The 12,522-nt window shown below is 50.4% G+C and overlaps 1 protein-coding gene across 2 annotated transcripts in view; it reads left to right on the top strand.

Moving 5' to 3' along the window:
- CD58 (CD58 molecule) overlaps nt 1–9,022 on the top strand; it is a 42,915-nt gene extending 33,893 nt beyond the window's left edge. The window contains exons 5-6 of one of the 2 annotated variants that reach the window (XM_011230299.3): nt 986–1,022; nt 5,210–9,022. In XM_011230299.3, coding sequence (XP_011228601.1) covers nt 986–1,022; nt 5,210–5,219 — 47 coding nt within the window. In that variant the 3' untranslated portion in view covers nt 5,220–9,022. The remainder of the gene's footprint in view (nt 1–985; nt 1,023–5,209) is intronic. The other variant, XM_019804163.2, reaches the window with a different exon arrangement.
- Nucleotides 9,023–12,522: the final 3,500 nt, after the last annotated feature.

Raw genomic sequence — 12,522 nt, 5'->3', positions numbered from 1 at the left:
ATGGAGAGAAAATTACTCCCATGGTCAGGACCGGTATAACCTGGAAAAAAAAAATGCCTTGAAAAATATACTTACTTCAGCTGGCTTCACAACCCTAAAGCCGTAACTTGGGAAAGAGTGAGGCATTTGGCAGGGAGCCTTCTGAGGGGGACAGGGAATGTAAGTTGTAGTTGTAGTTGACAGACACAGGGACAAGTTCAGTCGAGCCTGTGGACTAGGCTGGGGGACCTCTAGTCTGGCCCCTGACAAGGGCTGATGCCTTTTATGGGAGGACACCGATGTGTATGTGTCTGGAAGCCATAGCTTACTGTCCAGAACGGCGCTGTCCAAAATGTTAGCCATGAGCCACCTGCGGCTGTTGAACCCTTGAAACGTGGGAGTCCAAACAGGTGTGCCATAAATATAAAATGCACGCTGAATTTATAAGACTTGGTGTTTAAAAAGGACTGCAAAATGTCTCATTAGTAGTGTTTATTTTGATTACATGTTAAAATGATAGTATTTTTGACGTGTTTGGCTACTAAATAAATTGAAAATTATTAAAATGTCAAAATTAAACATTAAAATTAATTTCAAAATTAAAACATTTTGAAAATGAATTTCACCAGTTCTCTTTACTTTATGGCGTGACTACTAAAATTGTTACATTACCTGCGGGGCTCACGTGTTCCTGGGCAGCGCTGGCCCACGCTGTGTGAGCCTGCCCTGCGTCTTTAGCCTTATGCGTAAGCTGCTGTAGAAATACCCGTTTTTGTTAGCAGTGTTTGTTTTCTTTTTCTGTCTTCTGATGAGCAGTTTTGGAACACCTCTTTGGACCCCTCTGCAGTTAGTTTGACTTAAGCAGTGGGAAGAGCAGGAAAACCAACGTGACAGGGCTGTGGTTTAGAATGTTCCAGAATCAGGTCTTCATCAGGCAGGCAGTAACTGCAGATTTCAGCTTTGCTTTTCAGTCCTTTAACTGAGTTGCAAATTTCTTCATTTGTAGCTTGTCTGAAAGGTGGCAGAAAAACAGAGAGAACCGAGTAAGTACCCTGCGGACGGTGTGGTGGGTAAATTATATATCGTGTAAGCAGCACCGGAACAGCCCTGATGTAGAGCATCTCTTCCCTGGGGACCACGTTCTGTGTATCTGTCACTTGTCTTGAATGGTAATAAGTGACATCAGCGCTGGGCTCGGCACTTCCCGTGTATCACTCCTCACACCCTCGCAACGGGCCTCACACGGGGTGTCATTACCACTTGCTTAGAGAGAGTGACTATGAGAAGTCAAGTTCCATTGCTAAGAAGTAGTCGAGCTGGGATTCAAATCAGGGTCTTCAGACTCAGAGGGTTATATCGTTAGCCTCCTTCTCCCGTCCCGGGAGAATTGGACCAGGGATTGGGTTCACTTCGGGAGCCAGGGTCAGAGCTGGGCCAGTATCACAAACAAAAGCTAGGATCCAGACACAGTCAAGGGCAGCAATGCTGACTAAACTGCCATAAGGAGGCTCCAGAAGGACCCCTGTGCCCCGCAAGGTCTTTGGCAGTCAGGAGGCAGGGGCCCAGGAGCTGGGCGTTAGGGGGTGATGGGAAGAGTACAGACTCAGGGCTGTAAAGGGCGAGATAGGGAGTTAAGAGTCATCCTCCTTCGGGCACCAGATGTCGGTGAATAGAGGGAGCTGGGGCTGGCCTGGCGGGTTGGGCCAAGCCAAGATACCGAGAGGGAGTTGCCAAGAAGTCTGTGTCATTTTTTTCTGGGAAACCACTGAGGATGTCCGAGCAGAGCTATGCATTAGACAAAGCACAAGGGGAATTAATAGGCAAGAGGCTGGAGCTGGAGACTCTGGTTGGTGGGCAAATGAAACAGTGCAGCCGTGCAGAGAGGGCCTGAATCATGGTGGTCGTCGTGGCAGAGCCGCCGTGGGGGGCTAGGTACCGGAGGAGGTGTTAATGAAAATAAAATGCTTAGAACAGTGACTGGCTCAGAATGGAGCTTAATAAATGTTATTGTGCTATTCTGGTTATGAATAGTCCTATGATTATTCAGGAAAGAAGCCAGAAGTGGCAGGAATTCCAACGCTGGGTGCCCAGAAGACGGTGGCACTGCCAGGCCTAGCGGAGGAGTCAGGCGGGGCTCTGGGTGGGGAAGCCAGGTCTGAGGCTGAGTTTGGGGTGTGGGCGCGTCACTTGGGTCATGAGGTCCGGCACATAATTGCAGAAGTGGCTTTAGGGGCTGCAGCTGGAGCTGTAGATGGGGGCACATCTTCATCAGGATAGTAACTGATGCCCTGAGCGTCTGAGGTCACCAAGAAAGCCAAGCCCAAGGCCCTCAGGTGACGGGCCGAGGTGAGGAGCCCAGGTGGGGCAAGTCCGGGAGGAGAGCGAGGGTGGCCCCCTGCTAGAGACGCTCAGGGAGGGGGCTGCGTATTCAAGGTGAGGAGAAGCTAAGGAGGAGGGCAGGTGGTCAAGACCTTTGGCTTTGTTGAGTAAGTTGCTGGTTTTCCAGAAAGCCACAGGGTCACAGTTGGAGTGGGAATGAGGAAGGGCCACTGAGCAGCAGTGAGCACCTGCGTGCCTGGGGCCCATGGGCTCAGAGCTTCCCTTTCTCCCCAGCTGCCCAGCGGGACACGCCCAGGTTACCAGGGAAGCTGGCTGTGGCAGGAGGCCCAGGGCAGCTCTGTGAGCCTCACAGTGAGCCTGTGGAGGGCTGATGGGCCAGGAGGCCATGCAGAGGGGGCTGGAAAGGAGGTGAGCAAAGGTAGGTGAGGTGAGGAACAGGTGTGCCATCAGCAAAGCAGGGAGAGGGAGAGGACAAGGGGCTGTTCAGACGTGGGTATTACAGATGTGCGGCAGTAAGCATGAGTGCCAGGGGAGGGCGAGATTCCAGGGGGTTCTCTGCAGAGACCCAGCTAGTTACAGCAGAGGGGTGGCCATCAGAACCTGACTGCCAGCACCGTTCAGGGGACGCCGCGAGCCAGGGCCACTGGGAGAGGCAATGGACTCTCCCGGAGCTCCTGCCTCTGCCGGCGGCTCTTTTCACTCGGCACACTTTCCCGGAGATTACTGCAGCGAGGTCAGGCACTGTGTTAGCCGATGGCGTGACGTCATGGACCCGGGGAGGCCTGACACTGTCAGGGCTCCCACCCTCGGGCAGCTCGTGGGCACACTGGAGAGAGAAGACGAGTACATCAGCAGAAGGGCTGAGGCACGGGGTCGTGGGCCAGAATGTGTGGTGGGGATGGTCAGGGCTGGGCAGCCAGCAAAGGCGAGGGGAAGAGGCCGGGGTGACCATGAAGATTCTGAGGGGGTAGGATGTGAGCTAGATGTTCAAAGCAGTCAGAGGTGGAGTGGAGAAGGCATTCCAGCCGGGAGCAGCAGCAGAGGCAGAGACATGGAGGGGACTAAGCCCTCGTGGTTTATTGGACAGAGAGACTGGCCTACTTAGCATCAGGCTGAGCAGGTGGCAAAAGAGTGAAGTCAGGGGCATTAAGATGGAGCGATATGGGAATAGGGAGCCATTGTAGGTTCTTGAGCAGGAGAGTTCTGAAAAGCACGAAAAGCAGTGCTTTCGTATAATGAGTCTAGGAAGGTAGAGGTGACATCTGAGGGTGACCTCCTGGGCAGAAACCTGGGTAGCTTGGGGCTGGGTGTGGGAGTTCACATCTCTTGATGTATTTTTGTTTACTATTCAGATTTTGTACTTTGTGTATTTGCTACCTATTTAATAATAATTTTTAAATTTAAAGAGCCCACTGTGGCTGCAGGGGGACTTCCTTAAACTCAGTTATTCAAGAGTTGTATATATGGTGGAGGGGGAAGTGTTGGAAGAGTCGTGGGGGTGGGGACAAACATAATGAGGAACAAAGGCCAAATTATCACATTTCTGTGAGGACAGTGTCTGAAAGAGCTAGACCCAATTAGAAAATATCCAAGGACAGCCAAGTAGATTTCAGATCACTGAGAGAAAAACGGACATAGTATCACACTTTTCACCTGCACAGTTCAGTGTTGACAATTTCTGGAAGTGCTCACAGTCTCCGTTTTTGTGTAAATGCCTGGAAAACAGATCACAAAGTTGACCAAGTTAAAAAGGGAGCAGAGCCCTGTTTTTCTGGGAAGACAGATTTGCAGGCTGGAGGCGGTGTCTCAGCCTGAAGGGGAGCTGGAGAGACAGGCCCGATTGGTTGGCAGGACATGCAGCGATGTGGGCGTGGGTGAGGAGAGGTGGGGGGGGTAGCAGCAGGGCACCAAGCCTTGCCCTTGCAGAGCTGCTCTAAGGAGTGCTGTGCCTTCCGGGACATGTTTGAGAAGCACCTCCCACGTCATCTCCCTCAAAAATTCACAGCACCCATTTTCACATTCTATTAGATTTTTTTTTAAAGATTTTATTTGTTTGAGAGAGAGAACAAGCAGAGGGAGAGGCAGAGTGAAAGAAGCAGTCTCCCCGCTGAGCAGGGAGCCCGACAGGGGGCTCGATCCCAGGGACTCCGGGACCATTACCTGGGCCAAAGGCAGACCCCCAACTGGCTGAGCCACCCAGGCGCCTGTCGGATTCTTAATAAGGAGAGCTCATTTGCTCCCTTTTAGCTAACCCCTGTGACTCCAACGCTCATTATGATCTCTGGTCACCAACGGGTACACATATTTTGGGAACCCTGGTGTGGTCTGGGCTGCGCCTGGAGGAACTGGTCTGAACCATGAAGTACAGACTGTAGGGAAGGCACGAGGCAAGAACTGGGACCTCAGTTTGAAGGGGCGTGTCTAGGCAATTCTGCAGCTTTGTGCTCGGGCTCATTTCCTCCGAGCTAACCCCGGGTTGGTCCCGTCATCACTGCAGAGATGACTCATCAGGAAGAGAAGCTGAGGAGGGGTGGAAACGGACCCCAGGAGACACATGTGGCAAGGTGCAGATAACTGCCAGAAGGAGCGACAGCTCCCGTAAGGGTTCTTAAGGTCCCAGTTTTGTTCTTTGGGGATTTCGGTGACGCTCAAAGACTGAGTTGGCTTGAGGAAACGGGGCTGTTAACAAGTGCCTCCCACTGAAGGTGGTACTCCTGGGGGCCTCCAGCTACCATCCCAAGAGGGCTCAAGACCAGTCTCCCTCCATCTCTGCTCCCCGGGGCCCTTGGCTTTGATGGGTTTATTATAAAAGGGCTACTCACAGTAGAATAGGAGGGTAACCGGGTCTGCATTTTACAAGTTACTAACATGAGATCTTTTTCTTTTATAGCCCCAGTTGACTGGTACTACAAGATGACATCGAATGTATAGTGACTAAGTTATTTAATAATGGAATAAAAAGCCATTTAATTTACCATTCAAGTATTCCGTCATCTTCGAGACCGGTTTGGAATTCTAATCTGAAGTCATCCTCCATCAGAAGGTTCTTTTTTGGAAGAAACATCAGCAAACAACCCGCACCAGTATCCATCCCACCCTCCTCTGGGCTATGACTCGATACTGTAGATGACTTCTGCCTTTCAGTTTTTTACTATAGACTTCCTGTCACAAAGAAAGTTGTAAATATGTAAATATATACGGAAGTGATAGGTGGTTTGGCTTTTTTTTTTTCTTCTTAAATCAGAAGAATATTCTGAGTCACATACCTCAGGAGGTGAAGCCTTTTTACTAAAATCTATCCACCTCTTCTCTTTTGTTTTAAAGGGAAAAGAATTCATTGCGGGACTGGCAGTGGAGTGAGGGAGGAGGTAGACAAGATCCGTTCCGCGTGCTGGGTCCGTGGCTCTTGACGGGAGGCGAGAACACACGGGTCTTCCGCTGCTTTTGCTAAGACCAGACCACCGCCACCCACACGCGGGGAGACTTGTCTCGGGAAGGTCTCTTCACTCGGTGTCCGTTGTTAGCCGTCACATGGGCAGGGAAACGGCAGAGAACTCTTAAAAGCTGTTAAGTCCGATACCAGCGTGGAGCAGTAGCCTCTGCTGAATGAGGAAGTGGACAGCCCTGCTGTCCCTCGGGTCGCCCTCGTCTGTACCAGCATCCCAGGCCCTTAGCTCCTGAGCCCACACCGCCCCTGGAGCTCCTGTCACGTGAGAGTCTGCAGCCTGAAAAAGGAAATACTGCTTTTTCACATCAAGGCAAAGTGTGCTGAAAGGAGCCTCATGAGACAGCTCTCTCTGGACCCCTCACAGCTATCAGCAAGAATGAGGCGGGGGCCTGGAAGCCCTGAGTACTCCTGGGAAGACCCCTACTTCTCCCTGGTCCTCCTACCTTGGGGCAGAAAGATTCCTACCAAAGTGTGTGTCTGGCTCATCATGTGAAACCCTGTGTTCCAGGCCCTGTGGGGAGCCTGGGACTCCCAGACCATCCTCTGTCTTCCAGACCGTCGTCTCTAGATGCTCTGTAAGGCCCTTTCTGATGCCTCCATCAACAGCAAAATTCCTAGTATTCTTTGCTATGAACGTTCCTTCCACCTTTCTGTTCTCACCGGAACCTGACTCTCCCCGAGGATGCTGCTTCCCGAGGTCCTCTCAAGGGCCGGCTGCTTCCTCTCCTGCGCCCCTTGGATGCTGGGTAGGAGGGAGGGCCGGTGTCCTCCTGGCTCCTGTCTGCTTCCAGCCCACGCCTCTGTCCTCAGTTCCGAGGGCAAACCAGCAGATCACCCCCACCAGACATCCCCTTTTCTAGTTATCTTTTGTTCCTCAGCTTGTGAAGATGTTAGCGCTAGGTCCAGATCACCCTTTCCTAATGCTCCTCCCTTCAGAATCTGAGTGTGCTTTCAGAACCCCCAGCTCCAGTGCCCCGGCATGGTCTGCCCCAAGCATCTTGCCCCCCTCCCTTCCCAGCAGCCACCGCCCTGGTCTTGCCTCCGACCTTCCATCACCAATGCCCACAGTCCCTCACAGTCCTGGTTACAAGTGTCCCTGCTCCACTGTCCTCCTGAGGGCCCCACTCCACACACCCTGCAGCCCCACCAGGTCCTGCAAGCCAGTGCCCCCACTGGCCCCCAATGGCCCACAGCCTCTGTACTTCTTGTCCCCGGAGCCATGCTGGGTCTCCATGTTCATCAGGGAGCCACTCTGCTGCCTTCAGTCTTTCACCCTCCCCTTCATCCTCCTCATTTGGCCAGATCCCAACTGTGGGCAGAGTCACCTCTGCTGGACCCCTCCCCTCACCCAAGCTGCTGAGCACCCCTGTAGGCAAAGAACCCCCTGGGTTGAGTAGTGTTGTCTCAGTGACTGCAGACCCCCAGGGGGCTCCAAGTGGCTCTCAGATGGCCTTGCAGCATTGCCCTGGTCTGCTCACTGTCTCCTGATCTCTTTCTAGACCTGCACCCCTGCGTCCTCATGCTCGGCTGCTCGCCTCACTTCCTCTGTCAATGAAACAAAAGCATCCACCAGTGCCTCCTGCCATATGTCTACACAGCCAGCTGCATTGGCAGCCACATCCTTTGCCTCCCTTCCTGTGACTGTGCATGAACCCGCCTTGCTCCTCCTGATACCAGTCTCCCCCCTCGTCTTAGTCTTCTGGAGCCACCATGACAAAATACCAGTGACTTAAAAACCAGAAGTGTATTTCTCACAGTTCTAGAGGCTGGAAAGTCCAAGGTCAAGGTGCTGGCTCTTTGGGGTCCTGGTGAGGGCTCTCTTCCTGGTTTGCAGGTGGCTGCCTTCTCACTGTGTCCTCACATGGCTGGGGAAGAGCCCTGGTGTCGTCTCCTTTTCTGAGGGCACCATCTGTATCAGAACAGGTTTCTACCCTCATGACCTCATGTACCCTTTGTCACCTCCTTACGGTCCTGTCTCCAGATAGAGTCACACGGGGGTTAGGGTCTCAACATGTGAGTCTTAGGACAAAGTGTTCCATCTGTAACCTGCTTCTGCGTGGGATCCCACGGGCCCTCACCCACTTAAGGAGATCACTCCTTGTCTACCTCTCTCCCACCTCATGAGCATTCACCTTTCTGCCGGGCCATACAAACAGACTGTCCTATCCCATAGCTTCAAAAACCCAAAATCCTCTTGATTCACTTCCCATCTAGCTCTTGTCTCATTTTTCCACTATCTTTAATGGAAAAGTTTCTCCAAAGAAATGATCTGTACTTCCTTTTTTCTGACTTCTCTGCTCCTTTCTTGAACCCACTTCAATCAGGCTGTCACCCCCATGGCTCGTCAATGTTACCAGGCACCGCCCTGCTGTAGGACCCCCCCCACCCCCGCCACCCCACTGTAGGACCTGGTGGGCAGCTCTCCGGCCTCATCTTGCCATGTCTGTAAGCAGCATTTGACTCACTGGAGCACCTTCGACATACTTAGTGCTTTGGAGGAGCCTGGTTCTCCGGGGTGTGCGAGAGGAAAGCTTGTGTTGTGATAGGACGCGCAGACCAGTGAGCGCTTGTGGCCAGTGTCCCAAGTCCTAAAATGGAAGTATATACAAAGAAGAAATTATAACCTTATGATGCGGCTGTTCCACTCCTTGGTTTATACCCCAGAGAAATAAAAACATGCCCACACACAAACTTGTGTATGAATGTTCATAGATCATTATTCATAATAGCCCCATAGTGAGAATAATCCATACGTCCTTCTACCGGATGAAAAGGTAAATGTGGTCCATGCAGACAATGGGATAGCAGTCAGTGTAGAAAGTAATTGGTGGCTCAGTTGGGCAAGTAAGTGTCCGACTCTTGGTTGCAGCTCAGGTTTTGACCTAGGGGTCATGAGTTCAAGCCCCACATTGGACTCCCTGCTGGGTGTGGAGTCTACTTAAAAAAAAAAAAAAGTGATGAGGGTCTGATACATGCTACGGCATGGGTGTGCCCTGAAAACGTGCTCAGCGGAAGAAGCCAATCCAAAGAGACCACATACCGTATAATTCCATCCATACAAAATGTCCAGAATTGGCACATAGAGCTAAAAAGTGGATTCCTAGCGGCCCAGGGCTGGGAGGAGGGTGTGGGGTCAGGGCAAGGAGTGACTGCTAATGAGGGCATGGTTTCTTTTTGGCGTGATGACAATGTTCTAATATTGTAGTAATTGTATAACTGTCGGACTAAAACCATTAAATTGTACACTGCAAATGAGTGGCTTGTACTGTGTGTGAATTATGTCCTAATAAAACCGTTAATTATAACAAAAAGAACTAAGCAATTAGAGGAGGGCTGGCCCTGGGAAGGGTGGGGGCCCCCTCTCCCCGGAGCCGGCCTTCCCCATCAGCTGCTTCAAACCCTGGCTCAGCCCTGGAGGCTGACGGGCTATGTGGGCGACTTCCCTAATCTCAGGACCCCAACTACAGTTTTCCCCTCTCTGCCTGGGGCTGAGAATTACCGGAGGAAGACAGAGCAACCTTCTATTTGGAAGTCAGAGCAAAGAACAATCATTTAGCCTCCAACACCAGCCAGTGAGTCTATGGAAGTGTCATGGACCAGAGTTCAACTTAGAATCTTGAGACGGGCACCTGGGTGGCTCAGTCGGTTAAGCATCTGCCTTCGGCTCAGGTCATGATCTCGGGGGCCTGAGATCAAGCCCCGTGTCAGGGTCCTTGTTCACTGGGGAGCCTGCTCCCTCTGCCCACGACCCCACCCCTACCCCACTTATGCTTTCTCTCTCTCTCTCTAATATTTTAAATCTTAAAAAAAAAAAAAAAAAGGGGAATCTGGAGACAGATCATCCCGCTGTGTGTCTCCTCCCGGCCGCCCTCAGCCGTGCTCTGCCCCGCGTCCACATCCCCTGCTCATCCCTCATCTCCTGCATTCCCATTCCCTGTCCTGCTCCCCCTTCCAGGCTGACCCCCTGCAGAGCCAATGGGACCCCCAGCCCTCGGCCTTGTCTCTGCATGCCTGGTGCTCCTCCCCGAGGCCTCTGGGAGCCCTCCCCTAAGGGACAGGCAGGTGCTATTGCTTTCTCTGAGTCACGCATGAGGAGACCCACAGGCACCTGTCCAAGGTCAGCCAGTCACAAGTCGAAGAATCAGGAGTCCAACCCAGGCAGTGCAGGCCCAGAGGGCTCTCCACCACCAAGCTCTGCTAAGAGAAGCTAGAGGCATGTGGTCAGTCTTCCCCGGGTAGTGGGGAGACCTCTGAAACCCTCAGTTTTACTCCCCTGCCCCTCACCTAAAACGTCAGGTGTGTGTGTACACCAGCCTGAGGGAGCACAGCCCTGGCCACTGGGCCATGTAGTGAGAGGCCTGGTGGCAGCCTGGCCAGGGCCTGTGTGGTCAGAGAGGGAGTGGCCGGGGATGGCGGAAGTGAGAGTGAAGCAAGCAGATGTGTGGGTTCCCTGGGCAGCCTATGTTAGTATCTGACGTCTAGGGACTTAAAGTCCTTCCTCTCTCCAGACTCTTCCTCTTCTTGATCTCTCTTTCTTCTTCAAGATTTATTTTTCAAGAGTTTTTCATGCAAAAAAAACCTATTGATTAAAGTAATAGGCTTCTGATCAGGGAAATACAAATCAAAACCATGAGATACCACCTCACACCGGTCAGAATGGCTAAAATTAACAAGTCAAGAAATGACAGGTGTTGGCCAGGATGCGGAGAAAGGGGAACCCTCTTGCACTGTTGGGGGGAATGCAAACTGGTGCAGCCACTCTGGAGAACAGTATGGAGCTTCCTGAAAAAGTTAAAAATAGAACCACTCTACGATCCAGCAATTGTACTACTAGGTATTTACCCAAAGGATGCAAGCATAGTGATTTCAAGGGGCACATGCACCCCAATGTTTAGAGCAGCAATGTCCACAATAGCTCAAATATGGAAAGAGCCCAGATGTCCATTGACAGATGAATGGGTAAAGAAGATGTATATATATCTTGCCATTTGCAACGATGTGGATGGAACTAGAGGGTATTATGCTAAGTGAAATAAGTCAGAGAAAGACAAATATCATATGATTTCACTCACATATGGAATTTAAGAAACAAAACAGATGAACATAGGGCAAGGGAAGGAAAAATAAAGTACGATGAAAACTGAGAGGGAAGCAAACTGTAAGAGACTCTCAATCCTAGGAAACAAACTGAGGGCTGCTGGAGGGGAGGTGGGTGGGCAGAATGGGGTAACTGGGTGATGGGCATTAAGGAGGGAACGTAATGTAATGAGCACTGGGTGTTGTAAGCAACTGATGAATCACTGAATTCTACCCCTGAAACTAATAATACACTATATGTTAACTAAATTGAATTTAAATAAAGAGTTCTTTTAAAAAAAGAAAAAAACAAACAAGAAACAAAACAAAACAAACATAAAGTAGTGGACCTATGTGTGTTGATTTGGGAATCACTGAAATCACCCCAATCAAGACCGCTTCCCTCACCAACCTCTTGAAATCCAACCCCCTTCCCTCCTTCAGGGGAAAGCAGTTCAGGCCAGGGCAGTTAGAGGCCTGTTTAAAGATGACTCATGAAACCCCTTAATCAGCACACCTCCTGGCCAACCCATTTGGAGACTGGAGCAAAAGAAAAAAAATCCATGCCCCTGTATACACATCTGTATGTATTTTCTTAACGAGCAAGGTTTTTCTAGAACATTACAGTAACTTAAAAAAAATTGAGAAATAGGTATATTAAAACTCACCAGTATTTTAAGTTTAAATATTTTATTTATATCCTAAAATAGTGTTTATTAGAATGGTACTTTCCTGGCTTTAACGAAAAACTCATTAGTAAGAATTCAAAGTTTACTTCTTTGCTTATCTTATTTTCAGTGGATAACATTGCCATGTTTAAGAATTTCTCTTGACCAGGTGGACTGATGACAGCTACTGAGGCCCGCCCCCAGGGCTGGTTGTACCCCATGGTGCTCTGTGACCCTGGCCAGGCCTTGGAGACCAACACCAGCCCGGCCTAAGCACTCAGGTTTGCCTCACCCACAGGAATTAAAAAACGTTATCACCCCTGCTGTTCCCCAGGGGGGGTGAGGAATGTCTCCTGACCAGGTGATGATCTGAATTTTCCAACTGACTTTAGCTCACTGCAAAGCCCTTCAGCTCATGTGTTTATTTAAAATGCTGAGATTTCATTCTTCACAGATTTTTTGCATTAATTTTGAATCTTAAAAATATGGCATTAAATATTATTTATCTTGATTACTGAGTTCTTTTGGTACCCCCTTAAATTTTTCACCCTAGCTGAGGGTCTCACTGGCCTCACCCTAGTCCCAGCCCAGCTGAGAATCTTCTGATAACAGAAGTATCATAGGAGGAGAAGAAAGAAAACCAATTCATTCATTCAACAATGAAGTCACTCATCCGTCCATCCATCCATCCAACCATCCATCCCTCCCTCCATCCATTCATCTATCCCTCCATCCATCCAACACGTTAACTGAGTGCCTACTATGTGCCAGGCACTGTTCTGGATGCTTGAGATATAATAGTAAACAAGACAGACAAAAGTCTGCCTTTAGGGACCTGCATTCTAGTGGGTAAGACAGACATGAAACAGGATAAATAAGGGAAGTACAGCATTAAGGGCTAAGAGAAGAATAAAACAGGGAACTGGGGGGAGTGTCAGAAGAGGTGGAGGTAACGCTGTAAGAGAGTGAGGGCCCACCGTGTCCACGGAGTAGGAAAGAGCCCATGGGTGT

The sequence above is a fragment of the Ailuropoda melanoleuca genome, chromosome 2 (genome assembly GCF_002007445.2).
Source record: "Ailuropoda melanoleuca isolate Jingjing chromosome 2, ASM200744v2, whole genome shotgun sequence".
NCBI lineage: Eukaryota > Metazoa > Chordata > Mammalia > Carnivora > Ursidae > Ailuropoda > Ailuropoda melanoleuca.
This window is presented reverse-complemented; position numbering and strand designations above follow the sequence as displayed.